Raw genomic sequence first — 17,600 nt, forward strand, 5'->3', positions numbered from 1 at the left:
TGAAGAAGCTGATAGTGAACTAGGTACTGCTCTGATCTGCAGTGCAGAAATCAAAGGAATTAATGAATGTCGTTAGGGTTCCGAGTTCTCAGTATTTAGTATGATGATACCTATTGCTGTAGTATCCAGTCATTCCAAAATTAGTGATTCAGTAGTGCTGAGCTTTTAGTACCAGGTGCATAATAGTTCCTTTGTCTTTCCACTTGGGTAAAAGACTAAATCGCAGCACTGACTTACTAGGACTGCAAAGGATGTCCCAGATTCCAGTTCAGTGCAGCAGTGACGAGGCTGTGCTTGCCATGGAACACTGTCATGGTACCAGCCTTGTGGAGCTGAGAGCTTAGGCTGAGAGCTAGGTGAGGTGGCTCTAAGCTTTGGCTGCACCCACGTACCAAAGATCAGGTGATACACAATAAAAGTGCTATCCCATGGCACTTTGTGGGCATGTCCACGCCCTAGGAAGTGTCCTGAATTTAAAATTCAGAATGAATTGCATTTGGATAGGCTCTGAATATGTTCAGCTATCCAGTTAATGTCGCCTCTCACCCTCCCCAACCCTAAGTGCCATAAGTGCAGGTTGCTGCAGAGATTAGTATTTCTTCATCACTTGTTAGATATGATTGGAAAAAATACCAGGTTTTGGAATAAATATTTTACAACAAAATGGTGAAAGCAGCTTGCTGGAATCTCAAATTATCTTTTTACTATCTTGAACAAATATTCTTCTGCTATTTCTGTTTTTCTGGATCAGTTCTGACACAGGCAGGGACATGGTACGTATCCTTTCAAAACACTGTTGAGATTGCACTGTTACTTGGAGACTTTGCCCTGAGGAAAAACTTGCTTTTTGCAATTGTTTGAGCTCCAGCTTCATGGCTCCTTTCAATAGGTAGGCTACAAAAACCTCCTACGGAATTGGGATCAGACCAGCACAGATTGACAACCTAAATTAAGCTTAATTCTCTCCTGCAATTTAGGCCTCTTTTTCAACATTGTACTTGATAGAGCAGTTCCCCGAGACCAGTTCAGATGCTTAGATTAAGTAATTACTGCCTAGCCTGACTGTGGGTGATGAACTGAAGGGCTCTGTTTGCACTGAAGCATTCTTCTGTTGCTAAAAACATGCAGATCTTTTACCTTGGCAGACACTTAGGGTGCTCTTGAAGGAGTTGTCTTGATTGATTTATTTTAATCTGTTGATTTGGGTGGATCTCTCACAATTATGTGCTTTAACACCATATTAGTCCTTAACTTGAAAGTCTCCAGTATCGTACATATCTCCAGCAGATTTAAAGCTACTTAATTTGTTTTCCTAGGGGTTGAGTCATTCACACATTTCTGGTTTTCTTTCTCCTATCTTTTCTTATGTTTCATGTCCAGCCCATCTGCATCTTTTAAGAGTCTAAAATAATGCCTGCTGTTGTGTCCTAGTTTCATGTGTTCTCAGACCACATTTCTCAAAAGTTTGTTCCAAAGGCTTGGTTTCCACTGGCACCTCTTTGCTTGGCATGGGAACTTCTGAATGTGATCTTAGTGTTCCTGTAGCTCATTAATTGAATTTTCAGATAACTACTTCTTTTCTTCCACTAAACCACGAGAAAATTAATCACTCCTCCCCTTAGGAATTCCTTATACATAAACTATACTCCTAAAAAAAGCAAGCCAACAATTTGCAAAAGATTTTTTAGCTAGAACACCTCTTCAGGTTATAAAAGGGGGAATTTCCTCCCTACTTTTGGAGAACCTGAATACATTTTGAATTGTCAGTTCTTGCTGAATCTGTGCATGATTTATTACAGCTATCTGGGAGGAAAGACCTGAAGTTAAACCTCCTTATGCCATTGCTGTTTATCTGCTGTTCCCTTTTTACTGTTGCAGAGTGATCCTATAGATTTTTGAAAGCAGGGGGCTGAAAATCTAGGTAATGTCAGCTGAGGGCTATAATCCTTCTTCAACAAGTCCAGCTATTTGCCAAAACTTTTTTTTTTAATGAGTAGTAAATAAAACAGAATCCCATTTGAGATTCCCCAGTAACGTAGTGAATGGCTCAGTACCGAGGATGGTTTTGGATTATGATTCATCTCCTCAGAACTATGCAATATTTATGACAAGCTACAAGATTTTAAAAATTTCCAGAAGCGAGCAGTTCTTACCCAGAAATGACAAAAGGTCAAAGGTGGAATTCCATGTCCCTTCTGACTTTTACCTCTTAATTCTAGACCATTTTGTAGAATGGTCTTAGATCATGAATTCCTTGAGGGCTCCTGCTTGTGGCTTCTTCCAGAGCCTTCTCTCTAGTCTCCAAATCAGCTAATGAGAAATTTTTTATAATCACCAGTTCCTTTTATCAGAGAACCTTCTGATTAATCTCATGACAGAAAAACAATCTCTGACCTGTTGTTTTCTAAACACTCTACTGAAATTAAAAGTTGAAAAAAACACCTTGTTCTGAACGGGAACTCAAGAACCACTATTTCAGCAGTGGCAATGAGATAGATAGAAATATATCCTGAGCCCTGTGTTTGTGTAATGTGACATATTTGAGTACTGGAAAAGTGTGTCCTGCAGTTTGGGAAACTCAGTATATTGCCTTGAATCATAGGGCTCCTAAGGCATGCTTGTAAATGAAAGGTAAATTAGTTTTGTGTAATGACAAATACCTCTCCTGTGCTCTAAGCTCACTTAAATAATTTTTGCCTGTTGCTACTGCTCTGAGAGAAAAAGAGTACAAATACTGGAAGTCAATGGTACTAATGTATAAACCATGGTACTTTCTTGGGGTCAGAAGGATGGAGGAGGAAAAGAAATTTTTGCTTCTAAACAGCCTGGAAGAAGTGAAGATAGCGTCTATATATTGTCGTCATGTAGTTGGCACAGTGTACAAGCCAGTGACAATACATAATTGAATTAATACTGCAAATGTTTGAACCTGCATAATCGAATGTGGAACATTTACTGATTTTTAGAAAGACCTTGGGAAGGATGGAATACGTTACATTTTTTCTGTTTATTGTAAGACAAAATGTTTCACGTGAGCTGCTTTTTTTGTTTTCCACAGTGATCCTTTTTCCACCAAGAAACTGATGATATCTCCTGTCAGTTATGCCTTTAGAAGCCCTTTTGAGCATCATGACAATTTTTTTGCATGATCATCAGGATCTAGTGTATTAAATTTTTAACTATTGACATCATCTGAGAGTGGAATAGAATTATCACTGTAACCAAATGCCACAAGCTTAAGGGAAGAGAAGACACTGGAAAGAAACAGTGCCTGTATAGTTAACCTGGAGAGCTAAAGCTTTGCAGTGTGGAGCATGCTTCTCTCCCAGTTGCACTGGGAAACTGGTTCAAAATCACCTTTAATTGAAATTGATTATAAACAAGGCAAGGCTTATAGGTAAAGGTATTGTCCTTCTATAGAGCAATTAATATAACAAACTTCCCAAGCTTTTGGTACTACAAAGACCGTTCTGATCTGAAGCAGACACAGCAAACTTCTGGTGAACTGCTACTGTTATGCTGTTGGGGTCCCCTCTGTTTGCAGCTATCCTTCTGGGAAGTCAAAGTGTGGGTGACAGTTGCAGCTTGCCTCCTTCCCACCCACCCACAAAAGCTAGCCAAGCTATCACATTTCCTTTTCAACTAAGCTTCAGTTAATTCTGACCTTACAGCCTGCATCTGTAGGATAATCACAGAAATGGGAAATGTTAATATGTGCCTTGGGAGGCTGGCGCTCCAGTCCTGTCTGGTTTAATGAGACAGCACATTTGGAAGGATGTAACGCAATACAAACTCACCATGCTTATCCCCAGCATCCCAAGTATTTGTGTTTATAGTGACTGGCTTTATGCTATTTGAAGTGATGCAGTTTCAAACAATGTGGTTACCCATGTAGAAGCCCCCTGATTGAAAAGATGAGTATAGCAATAAAAATTATTCATTGGTTTTATCTGCTTGCTGGGGGATTTGAGATATTAGGTGGTGGATTATTGTGTGCTTACCCTGGGCCAAGGTTTTAACAGGTTACAAGCAGATGACTTTGCTTGACTGACTTACCACTTTGTGATGGTATTCATTCTGTTTATGTTACATATCTGTTCATCTCTTCCATTTGCAGAATCTGTGAAGTATTTGATGTATTTGTATAAGTACTTTGATTACTGAAAATATGTTCTGAATTAGATGCCGTTACTGTACAACAATACACTAACAACATTCTGAGATCATTTAAAGCCCTTTGTTTAATAACACACAATGTTATCAGACTGCTACAGTAAATAACATTAAAAAGCAATTTGTAGAAGTGAAGAGGTTTTGAATTCCAGAATTCTGGGGGTGGTATCAAATTGGCATATCTGTTTCTGTCCTTTATTTTTTAGTGAAACGTTTTTCTATTGATTCTTGAGAAAAACTTCCCATCACATCAGGCATTCAGGTTTCAGTTTTGACAACTGCACCTCTAAAACTCATCTCCAGTGTAAATTTCGAGGTTGAAGTTGAAAGCATAAAAATTTCTGTTCTTTTTGTTTTCCTTTTAGTTACAGTACTTAAGAGTCACGAGTTGCTTTTTGTAGCCACAATGACTGGACATGCTTCATTTCCTCTAAAATAAAAGCTAGTATTTTCATGGAATTGTGTAATTTCAGAATAAAATAAAAATTATTTAGAAACTTTTATGAGATCATTATAACGATGTAATTATCATAACAAGATTATTCTTAAATCTCTTCATGTAAACAGTACAATTTTTTTTCTTCTACTTCCCTCTGTTATGCACAATTACTTGTATTGCAATTCCTTTGCTGCTGGAGCAGCCAAAGCTGTGTAAATATCATACATCAAGCTGTACCTTATGAAAGCAAGTGAAGTCTAAATACAGGTGTAGGGTACACGATGCATTGTATAACTTGAGAATGCAAAGGAGCTTGCATGGAAGCTGTTGCTAGGTCATGTTCAGGACTTAGGAAACGTAGGAGATAACAAGACCTAGAAAAATGTGTGCCTGTATTCTCTTGCTCCCCATATTCTTCATGTGTGTCATTAAAGCTTCCTTCTGTCCTGTCCCAGAGGTATTCTAATCAAAAGGCAAAACTGTTGGCTTTGGGATGTTGAAATAGTTCTAGGTATGCTGTCCACAAGAAGAGTGCTCCAAAACTCAGAGGGATAGAAATTTTCCATTGGGAAAACTTGTCTCTTCCAAGGTTTTCCACTTTTTTTTCCATATATACTTGTTTTTGTTTGAAGTACTACAAATGTTTGGTGTCTTCATATCATTGTAAAGATAATTTTGAACTGTTCCATTATATGGTTTGAAATACGGTTTGGTTCTTTCTTTCCAGTGGTTTGAAGATTGCCAAATGAGACAAATGTTGCCATTCAAAAGAAAAATAATTACAAGCATTATCTGTACTTGAAAAACAGGTCTATGCATCTGTATCTAAATATAAAGATTCTGTAGTCAATAGAAAATGATGCAAGTTAACGTGTAGCATTTGATAATTTGAATTTTCTTGATGTATCAAATACTTGTTCTCTGTAAATGCTGAACCATGAATAATTTACTGGCTTTCTCTTTATAATATACAGTGTCTGCTAGCTTTGAAGTTCTGTAGTCAACTCAAAAGTTTGCAGGAGCTGACTAATGATTCACTAGAGATTTTGGAGATATATTTTGTCATCAATTTAAAGCTTGGGAGAGGTTTGCTGTTGCAGCCATCTGGTAATTCTTGGTTCTCTGGAGGAAAGAGAAGCCTTTTGATAAAATAGATCAAAGCATTCTGCTCTTTCAGTGACTGATACCTATAAGTAACTTAGAAGTTTCTCAAAATGGTTTCACAATGCCTGTCTCATTTGCCAAAGTTCTGCATTCCAGTTACAATACAATACTGGACATCAATTATTTTACTGATATTTAAATCATCATTTAAATACCTCTATTAATGGATAATTTACAGATCTAAGTGTTTTGTAAACCCAGAGATTTCTGATTTACCAAATACCCTGTAATGATTAATAACATCAATGCTAAATCTTGTTGTTCTTTGTCCTAACTGTACAGAGAAGGGCACTCTTGAAGACTGTACTTCTGGTATACCATAAGCCTCAGATTTAGACACACCTCTCAGACCAGAGGGGATGTATAACTATAGTGTAAAAATGTATACGACAGTATTTCTAGAACTAATTCTGTCAGCAGTTGGAATTCTGGCGTGGGGTTTGCAGATGTTTGGCAGTGAAGAGCAAACATGGAGAGAAGAGGGAGCTAGGACGGGAAGCATGTGCTGCAACATCAACTTGACAGGAGACCAGCCTAATGCACACACACACTTGAAATTTGTCTGGAATCAGGATGTTGTTTCTGTTCCGTCAGACATTCCGGGCGTGCGATTGCCATGACCACACATGTCCAGTCTTCTCAGAGCAAGTTCATTGCATCACAAGTGCAGCACAGGCAGCCAAACCTGGATGAGGAAATTGGCTTTTACCTGGCAAGTTGTTTGGTTAAAGGGTGTCCGAGTGAGGTTTGGTGTGTTACAGTAGAAGAACAGGAAAGCATTTGCTTGTAGTGCGCCATGATCTGTGCCACTATTCTCTTGCTAGGGGGGAGTTAGTGCTCAGCCCACTACGATGTGTTTGTGCTGTTCACTCTTCCTTGTATTAGAAGCTCATTGCAATGATTGATGTACTGAGGAAAGAATAATTAAACCTCGTATGTTACACTGCCCTTAATTAAAGCCTATCAAGATGTTTCAGAAATAGTTGATGTCTTGGGATGTAGCCTGTATCACCCTAACAACTATATAGGGTGTTTATTCATAGGTTACCCTTGTTGTCATTTAACCATTCAAAGTACACCACTGGCTAAATGAGAGATGGCAGTGGATATTAGGTCATACCACAAGTTCTTCAGACTTACTGTTCTTTACATTAGGTAGTTTGGAGAGAGGAAGAGAATTGTATAGAGGAAAAGACTTCTCAGAGGCTAAATTTTTAAGGACTTAATAGAATGTAAACTAGATAAATAATAAGGTACTAAATTCTCAGAAAATAGAATGATGGGAGTTTGGTGAAGGAATAGGTAATTCTCCACACATAAAAATTTGCTTGAAATCAGATTGAGAAGTGGCACATAGATAGAAGAAAATTCCATGTACTTGGGGTTGTAGTTGTTAAAACTTTTCAGTGAGCTGTTCAAGACAGATCTGTTGCTCTTGTTCCTCATTAAGTACACAAACAATGTTAAATCTATAATTCCATGCATCATAATCTTCCACAGTTTTATGTTCTGCCTGCTCTATCTTGGAATCAGATGCAGATGCTTACCTGATGGCTTACCTCATTGTCTGGTCAACATGTGCTTCCTAGCAGCTCCAGTTGAACTCTTTTTTTCTTTCTTTTTTTTTTTTTTTTTCTTTTTCAGTGTGGGAACTTTGCTGTTTTGGTGGATGTTCATATTTTGCCTGAAGGCTCCAGTAAAGACACCAGCTGGTTTTCAGATCATGAGAAAGAGGTATAACAAATATCATTTCTACTTCAAAAGCATGTGGCTGCAGGGAAAAAGTTGGATTGCCTTGAACCGTTTGGAATTTTTCAGTGCTCTGAGAATATTGTTAGTTACACCTAATGTCAAGGGCTGCTGTGGGACCTCTAAGTCAACCATATGTGCTTTTAGGGTCACTAATGACCACTTTGAGTTTGCCTTTTAATTTTTAAACTGTGTGTATATGTGCATGATGTTTTGATTCTTCTGACTTTTAATTTTAAAAGTATATTTCTCATGAATGTTTGTAAGCTATCCTGAGTGACATAAACCCGACTGTGACAGGTATCATTTTTGCAGAGCTTGTTGGTGAAACATCTTTTTATTGATTGTTTTTTTCTTGTTCCAAGAAGCGTGAGTGGTGTTGCACTTAGAGTGTATAGAAAACATAATGAGAATGCAAACTATAGCAGAACTGTTGCATCTTATGGAAAGAAACACAGAGTCTTTATTTTTAAGTGTATCATTTGTACATCCTGACCACAGGTGAAGTTTTGGGAAATCAGTCCATCAGTGACCAGCAAAATTACGAATGTAACTTTCATCAGATTCTGTGTGGTTGCTGCTACAACCTTGTGATGAGTTACTGGTGGGAGTTTTCCCCTCTGTCAGCCTGTGTGGGAACTTGCAGAGTTCCCCATTGCAGACGAGCGCAGGACGTGTCTCAAATGCCTGTGGACTTTCCCGCCCGTCTCCCTTACGGTCATTTGCAGCAGATAGCTTTCCTAATAATGGCATCATTAACTTGTCACTACAGAGCATCCCTCTACGCCTCAAAGTAAGAGTTTTAAATAAAATTAAAAGAAAGAATAAATTAATATCCTGAGGGAGCGACTGCGGGATATTTAACAGCATGTGGTTCACCGATTTATGCTTTAAGCAGAGAAAGAAGAAACTAGGGGAAATCTTCTAGACTTCTTTTTTCTGACTAAATGAATGCTCATTACCGCTTCTATTTATAACCAGTTTTACTGCCCCGGTTATCTGACTTCTAAGTGTTTTCAAAAAGTATTTTGTAAGACTGCCAAAACAAAAGATATGAATTTCAGGAAATTAGATCATGATTGATTTAATAAAGAGGCATGACAGGGCAGCATTCATTACATTTCTGTGACCGCACATTTTGAGTGAAGTACAAAGGTTGCATATTTTTGACAACTGAGATGTGTGATTCCAATAACTTTACATCTTGCTTCCTGAAAGTCCTACGCAGAATCTTTGTTAAAGCAGGAAGAAAAAGGTCCGTAAGGTATTGCAGGCAAATTATGCCTACATAGATTGCTTTTTTAAATGGGAGATTTTACATATCCATTGCAAGCAGTTTTCTACGTTTTTACTGTTTCCAGACTCTGGACAAAGGTGACAGTGGTGCAGCCCTCTTTGCTTATCCGTGGGAAAAGGAGATGTCTTTTAGACCTCTTGTAACACAAACACTGTGTCTGCTGATCCTCTGCTTACCCTGGATGAAAGTCAGTGGCTGCTGTTTGTTACAAACAGGGCTTGGAGATGTGGACGCAGGCAGGAGGAGGGAGCAGAGCTGCCCTTCAGCTGCCAGCTCCTGCTCAGAGCCTGGGTCACCTGGAGCAGTGGGAACGAAACGAGTGCCCGTGAGCAGGAGGCTGGTGTAAGGAAGGGCAGTGCACCTTGTCTGGCTGGCATTGTGATGACCTCACTTGGCAAGCTTTTGGGAGCTTTTCTCTCTTAGTGCCCTTCAAATTTCTCTGCCCTCTCTGCCCCATCTCCTTTTCCATGGAATAACAAAGACAATGTTTTATCTTTGTACTTTGAGAAACATTTATTAAACTGATTTCTATTCATGCCATTGCCACGATCTCGCCATATGCACGCAGAAAGTCTCAGGTAAAAGTTCTTCTTAGCAGTGGAAAGTACATAAATAAAATGCTCTTGAAGAAGCCTGCCCTTGTTTATGTTTTCTTAACTATGGTTCTCTATAGTTCTTTGTGGAAAACCATTTAAATAATATTTACATTAGCATAACAACTAAACTGTTTTCCATGTAAATTAAGGAAGGTCATGCTAATCTTTACTGTTGCAGAAGGAACCAAATGCACACCATGTTTCCTCTGCTTTCTAGACATTTTCATTCTAACCTGAATGCACAGTCCTGTGAAGGAATGTGTAAGGAGATCACTTTAATGAGTTAAACAGAAGAGTAAGTAAATACAGTATTTTATAATTGTGCTCTTCAAGCAGAAAGGAAAATGTGTTTCTTACTGTAAGGAGAAAATGCTGTTTGTGGTCGAGGAACGCATGTGCACTGCTTTCATTTACAGCAATATGTTAAAAAATTGTTGCCCTGCATACTTTCTAAATTAATCAAAAGTACATTTCAAGCCAAGATATTTTAGTTTAGATAGTACTAATATAATTCTGTCTCTTGTCCAAACACCGTAAGAAGGTAAAATGATATTTTTATGTGCCACAAAGTGTCATTTCTGTGAGCACATAGTTAGGCACAACGGAAAATGAGAATATTGAGGGAAAAGTCTCAAGTGTGTGTGTGTATTAATCTGAAAGCTTACCTCTGGTATTGAAGAAATTAATTTTTTGCTTTTACTCCAAGTATTTTTTCTGTGGTTATTCTGGCTGCAGGGCTTGTTCTTCCTGAGTTGAATGTGGTTTTTGTGCTTTGCAGAAGGAAGTATGAAAGATATGAATGGTTATGCTTAGGAGCAGAAAGATCAAAATGAACTAGGGAAGTTAGGTTGCTGTGACCTGATTACCTCTCAGTCTTCCCCCCAAAAATTACACTAAATTGAACCAAAATATCTGTTGTAGTTTATAAGGACTCTTGCCAAGAAACAGTGGATTGACAGTTCCTGGGAGGGTTTTTACTAATATTTTGCCTAAATACCTAATGTTGTGATACATCTTTAGCATGTGTTTATTTCCTGCTTTGTATACAAATGAAACTAATTTGTTGTTCAAAAATGCTAAGTATGGTAATATAATGTACTTCATCTCCCAGGTGAGAATTTCATAACGTACTTTCTCTCTTGTTTTATGGCAAAAGGTTTGATTCCCTTCTTCCTTGTTCCCATTAATTTCCTAAATTATGTACTAGGTAATATCTCAGTACTTAACTGTAGGTAATTTTTGTCCTTTTTTTTTGTGGAAGGCAGTGATTTTTGTATTGATTTCTGCTGTGTCTGTGGACATGCGTGTACATAAAAAGGCCAATGGTTACTCTTCCAGGAAGTCTGCAGCCTGCTAGAAGAAGTTGTTGCTTCAAGGGTCAAACACTACTTGGAAAAACCTAAACAGCGTGGTCACTGGAGATCAGTGGAACATGCATCATCTGGTCCTATGTTTCTTACAGGTAAATGAAATTATTTAACTTACTGGGAGGTAAAGTAAGATAAAGTATAGTGGAAACTTCTGGGTTTAATTTTCCAGGAGAAGCTTGCCATTGGCAAATCCAGTAAGCTGAAAATACTGAAAAACTAAATCCTGAAATAGCTGGTGTTTGGGTGTGAAATGACTTCAGATGGGCTATTGAAAAGAATAAAGGGGTTTTAATGTTCTGTGTTGTTAAAAAATTCTCATAAAGCTTGCACTATTAAGATGAGAAGCCTATCATTCTGTGCAGAAGTGAACACTAGTGAGAGCACCGGAACTTTTTGTGTGTACAAAAAAGATAAATTCTTTGCCTTTCAAATTATTTTCAGGTATTGAAAAGTTATGTTCCTATGGAATTGTAGTTGATGATTGCAGCTTTAATGCTATTATCAGTATTAATGAGTATTTTTAATAAAGAAAACACAGGTTAAATACTGGAGTGCTGGCTTATTATTGCAAAATTTTAGGCATGTCTGGGAGCCAGATTGTTAGGGCATGATGGGAGGGTTTTTTCCACCCACAAGAACACAAGACCACATAAGTGAAAAGTGCTTCAGGACACTAAAAGATTTGAAATTCTTTTTTTTTTTTTTTCCTTTTAAAGTTGTAGCTACATTTTGTCCCTTTTAAAATCCTGGTAATGTTTATAAAACACATGAAGTTTCAGATCCCAGTACTTCTCTGCTTTTGACTGAACAAATAGAATTTTTTTACAGTAAAACACATTGCAGAGGATGGGATCAGAATTTCTGAGATTTATTGAGGTTTTTCTGTGTTTTCTTTTACGAAGTGATAGTTTTTCTGATTTATTTTCAAAATAAATATGAAATAAATAAAACCTATGTTTGAAAACATAGGTTTTCAAAAACAATGATTTTGTAAGATAAAGTTACCAGGCATAATGGTTGTTTTTATATATGCAGACACATGCAACGCTAGTTTGAGGGTTTACTTGAGATTGTAGTGTCTTATATTTTATTTTGTCGTGAACTTTTCAATAAAAATACTGATATGTTGTGTCAGGGTTGTGAACTTATCTTCTGCTTGACTCTTCCCCTTATTTCCTGAAAATAAAAAATTTAAGGATAGGCATTTGAGGAGGTCATCAGTAGTATCTATGATACTTGTAGATGAAAGGATATTTACTTTGGATGAGGTAGAATTACTGTTCCATCAGTTTTCTGCAGTTAATCTCACTGTCATTAATTAACACTGAAGAAATAAAAGAAGAAATTAGTCTGTGGTAACGATAGTTTGTGTTGAACTTCATTTGCAAATCCATCTCTTTTCCCCTCTCTTCTCTCAGCCTGCTTTGCTCAGGGCTGCAATTTGTAAGAAAGAAGCACTTTGTTCACGTCCAAGAATCAAATTTATTCAAATTATGTTCAAGTCTGTTCTTACCTGTGAAGGAAAGAACAGAATAAGTGAGTGTTCACTGCAGCAACTGGGACCTGCCTCTGTGGGACTGTCCCTTTTAGGTGAGCCACAAGGTTCATAGTCTTTAGAACTTATCAGAACTCAGACATGACTCAGAAACGTCTTGTGTTTTGCCTTCCTTTCTAGGATCAGAGGCTCTGTTTGCAGGGCACAGGGATATGGTTTTGTGTTTTCTCACAAACAGATGAAGTGCAAGATAGCTGGGCAGTGTTTGGCTGGGACACTGTTTTGTAGTATACAAAGAAATGCATGAGGTTGGTATGTGGCTAACTACATACACATAGTGCAGGTGCTGCTGGTGAAATGCTTAAGCTCTTGTTGCATTTGGAGGTTATTAAAAGGCTTTGAGCTCTTCAAACTGAATGTGGCTTCTCTTGCTCAAACTTATGCAAGTCTGTGTCTAGAGTTCCACTGCTGGAAAAACCCCACTACTGTTAAGGAAGAGTGTATCTGTGGAAGGAACATTCAGATGTGTATTAGCTGGTTATTTACTACTTCATGAATCCTGGGTCAGCATCCCACCCTTATTTGAACTTGCATCTTTTCAGGTCAGTTTTAATTAATTAGCTCTCCACGTTGCAGGATGTATTCAAGATTCATTAGAATCAAAATTATTAGACCAGTATTAGTAATATCTTAGATTACCTCTAACATCAAAGCATGTTGTATTAGGATTTTATGCAAAAGCAGAAGCCAAAGCTACCCTACTTGGGTGAGCATATCTCCTCCTGCTCTCTAGATCTGTTGAGCAGAGAAGAAGGTTGTTAAGCTGGCTACCATAACTGTTTTGATGAAAGAATTTTCACCTATCACAATTTATTTTTAGTATTAATGACATACTATCTTTAATGTTATTTAATACCACCTTTCAGATTTGTGGCAGATAATATAAATATCCATGCATATCACTTGTTAATTTACATTTCTTTTTGATTTAAGTTACACCCACACAGCAGTGTGTGGTGGGTCGCATACCATCTCATTAGGAAATCTGTGGGTGTTACACACAGGAGAAGAAAGAAAGAAAGAAAGAATGGAAAAATGAGAGAAAGTAGCCAAGACAAGCAAGTTCTTCCTATTCTTCCTTCTGTCTGAACAATTTCCCCACCCCTCCCAAATGGCCAGTATGAACAATTTGCCAAAGTAAGCTTTAATTTAGTCTTTGGACATAGGCTTTGGTATAAACTCCTGATTTCCTGTGTTTCATTAATATTCAAACCTGTTTGATTTTGGTTTATTTTTTTTAAGAGAATATTAAAATGGGGGAGATTGTAAAAGATTTTTATTTCACCTGCCTGCAATCTACGTGGCCAAAATCATGCAAGGAGGGAAACAATCAGGTATGGTTCATTTGCATTATTTGAAGTTCGATGAATATAGGCCATCCAGTAACAAACCCCATGTATTAGTGAATTTTTCTCATTTTAAAAGAACCAAAACACTATTTCAGTGTACAAATGTGTAATCTTTTCGGTTAGAATTTATGCTTCCATACATTTGCACCATACATTTACAGTTTGCACCACTTGGTGCTCAGTACAACATACTGGGTTTTGGTGGTGATGTCAAGGGTATTAGTGTGTCATAAGGCTCCTCTACTGTAGGCTTCAACTAAAAGCAGAGCCTGTTTTTTCATTTTTCACAGAAGGTGCCTGGTTTTGATTAAGAGCAATGAGAATTAAATAACAAGAGGCTATAAAGAGGACTGAGTGGAGATAATAAATTGAAGAGAATGACAAAAGTAGGACTGGAAAATTAAGGCAGAAGGGTAAGTTCACATGGGCACAGAGGAAACAAAAAGGAGGTTGTAGAAACAAAATATGGCTGATAGAAATGTCCACAGTAGAAATGGAAGGAAGGAAGAAGGTGTCTTGACCTTCTTCCCTATCTTGAAGGAGGAAAAGTTAACTGTTTTTTCTACAAGTAATTTTCAGATCTTTTCTCATTCCTTCCTTAGCATCCATGTTGATTTTCTAGGCTTGAGAGTGGATTTTTTTTTTTGCTCTGCTTTCAGATCTTTTTATTGTACAATCTATTCTACAGTGAAAATCATTAGAGACCATGCTGTCACATGGTACAGTGAGCTCCCAGCTTGATTTTGTCTGCTTCCTCTGAGATTGTGTATATTTAAAAAAATATTTTTAACCTAGTTTTATAAGGAAATGAGGCTTATTGTGATCATGATTTCATAAGAAAATGTATTTCTATTGGTTATGAAACCATTTCTTTGGCTCTTGTAAGCATGAAAATAAACAAAGAACAAAAAATAACACAAAAAAATCCCCAAAACAATAATCACAATGGTAAATATTCCCAACAACATGTTTTGGCCTTGCATTTTAATTTGAACATGATGATGTGTTAGGGAAAACAACCTTTTCAGACTGCCCAGGTTTGCTTTAGGAGTGTTCACTTCTACTGTAGAAAGTGAATTGTGTAAGTTGTTGTAAGGTACGTTCCATGTTACAATCCTGTACCTGTAAAACCTTCCCAGCTGTTAACTCTTACTCTTCTGCTGTGAAAAGGTCTTTTGTGTGGTTTTAACTAGAGATATTTTGCCTATCATGCTTAAAGAGCAACCCCACAGAAATTTGATGGGTGCAACTGGAGGGAAAATAAGCTGTGGTAGATAAGCTACCACAGGGGACTGAGGAGATCAGAAGTCTTCTTAAATGAACTTTGATGTTTGCAGTTGCACATTGTAATGTCTCTCTCAAAAGAATTATATTTCATTCCATTCTTTACAATGGACTAATTTGTGGCCAAGTCCTGCAGATATTTGTGAACTTTAAGCTTACGTTCATCTGTCTGTGACAACAGAGCCTCATAGTTCCCTGAACTGTGCAGTAACTTATGCAATAACTAATGAAAAATGTTTTGATTAGTATCTCATACTTAATATTTCCTGTTTAGATTTCTATTTTCTAAAGATTTTCTGCTTTAAATTACTATTTTTCTCCATCTTTTTGCAGCCAGCTAACAGGGAATAAAAGCATCTTTCTTTCACCAAAACATTTTTTATTCTAGAAGATCAAGTTGATATATCTGAATATTTTTTTTCTTGTTCTTTACTCTGGGTAGAGAGTATTTGACAAGAATAAAACCCCTCAGATTTATGCACTGTTTAGGCATTTTGTCTGAGAACTAGAGGGCATCAACTGAAGGTATAGGAAGTGCCATGGTAGGCAGCAGAACTGTGGAACTCTTTGCCAAAGGATAGTGACTGTGGTAAGTTCACACTGAGTCCACAGGAACATCGAAGGGTAATCCAGGGAGGGTACAGGGTTCACAGATCTCCTTTAGCTCAGTGAAGGCTGGAGTTGAGAGCACTCAGAGTGTGGGAAAGTGGTGGGGAAATAACCATGTGTGCTTTGCTCTGGTGTTCAGTCTCCCCTTGGAGCCATATACAGCAGCTTCTAAGTGCCAGGCTTTTAGGTACATGGCCTTGGATCTTACCCAGTATGGCCTTTCTTGCCATTGGCCTTTTCTGGAAAAAGCCCACACTCTAAACTCAGCAGTATGTCAGAGTTGGAGTGTTTCAGACTGTCAGAGAGACTTCTGCACTTCCTAGGCTGAAGGACCTACCCTTGTCTTCCCATTATTGCACTGGTGCTTGCAGAGACCTCAGCAGTTGCTGTCCCTGACTTAGGTGGGACGTTTGCAGCTGCAGCACCACGTGTTCTCCTTGTTTTACTTCTTCCCTCGTTGCAGCTCCTGTGTGAAGTTCATGATCTCAGATAGGAAATTAAATAGTGTATTTCTGTTAAAGATACCCTTTAATAAAATGTTTAATATAGTTAGTATTGTATTAAAAGGAAATATAATTTGTTTAAAACAACAGGAGTGTTTAATTTGTTTTTCTGTGAAAGGAAAGAATTTGGTGTTGGTTTTGAAAACAACCTTGACCTTTACCCTTTAGCTACTATCTGCCTTAATTCATTATGTTTCTTTTTCTTGCTTCCATATTCTTTCCATCTTTTTGTTTGTCTTTTGTTTCCACGTGATTTTTTTTCATTTTATGAAAAGGAGAAAAGTTATAAACATTACTTATGTGTGTGTGGAAAAAAGTGTGGTTGCATGCACAAACATTGACAGCTACTGTCTTACCACACCTGTTTGAGTGATAAAGGTCTTTCTAGAGCATCCAAGTACTTCTTCATAGGAATTTTGCTGTTGGTACTTTAGTTTATGCAAAGACATGAAGATTTATGCAAATTTGAAGCTTCTTTGGAGTCTTCATTATACAGTTAGCCAAAAAGTTACTATCCATTAATCATGTGTATTTCCAAAGTGGTATTATGTATTCTGTTTAAGTCTGTCAAAACTGGCTAGAAGTCTGTAGGCAATTAATCTCTATCAGTTAAAAATGAAGTTTCAGATACTAGTTTGATGGAGATGTTGCAAGTTAGGCAAGAAGAACCCCACCTTTAATTCCTCATTTCATATTCACATGAGAATATCAAAGTGACTCTCATCTAGGCCAGGGAACATAGAGCTACCTTTTGGAAGGGCTCTTAACGTCTCTTTGTCCCCAGTAGGAATTCAGCATTTTTGGAATCCACACAGAGTGATACTGGAAACCTGTCCCTAAGCACATTTCATGTTTGACTGCCTAATTCTTCTTTGTAACATCTGTTCCTCTTGAAGATCACTTGGAGGCAGGAATACAGAGGATAGGATATCAGTGTCTGTACCCCTTGAAGCACTAGGCACAGCTGGAATAGGTAGCAGATGGGTTTTGGGGTTTTTTTGAGTCTTTACTGTTTCAGCTGATATTTTCTGAAGAATAACTTTAAGTTATCTTCTCCCATCCTTTGTGAACATGACAAATAGGATTTCTACTAGAAGCATTTTATAGATTCTGTGGTTTGCATTTCATGCTCAAATTCCTTGTGTTGGAATGTCTAAAATACCAGAGCAGAAATGACTTGGTCAGTCTGACAGACCTGCCTTTCCTTGGCTGTCTGACCTTTGCAAATATGTGTGTGGGATAGCTCGAAGATTCTGCTGCCTGGAATATGCTACAGATAAAGCAGTGAGGGCAGTTATAATATCTGCACTCTGCTGAAGTAAAACAGTTACAAATAATGCCTGAATCTGGTCACATCCTTTGCATTTGACTAAATTTTTCATGCAGTATGTGAATGTGCCTTTAGGATTTAATTTTTTTCAGCACAGGATTGACATACGTAGCTTGTTGAGATGCATTGCCAGATTTACCTTTCATGTGTTACAAATCCCCTGTGTTTGGGATTTTGGAGAG

General features: G+C 37.6%; 1 protein-coding gene across 1 annotated transcript in view; it reads left to right on the forward strand.

Moving 5' to 3' along the window:
• Positions 1–7,414: 7,414 nt before the first annotated feature.
• The window catches only part of SLX4IP (SLX4 interacting protein), a gene marked incomplete at its 5' end in the record, with an annotated part of 36,328 nt that continues 26,142 nt past the window's right edge, over positions 7,415–17,600 (forward strand). The window contains 2 exons of the mRNA XM_008942255.1: positions 7,415–7,510; positions 10,757–10,880. Coding sequence (XP_008940503.1) covers positions 7,415–7,510; positions 10,757–10,880 — 220 coding nt within the window. The remainder of the gene's footprint in view (positions 7,511–10,756; positions 10,881–17,600) is intronic.

Source organism: Merops nubicus, unplaced genomic scaffold (genome assembly GCF_000691845.1).
Source record: "Merops nubicus isolate BGI_N331 unplaced genomic scaffold, ASM69184v1 scaffold15416, whole genome shotgun sequence".
Classification (NCBI taxonomy): Eukaryota; Metazoa; Chordata; class Aves; order Coraciiformes; family Meropidae; genus Merops; species Merops nubicus.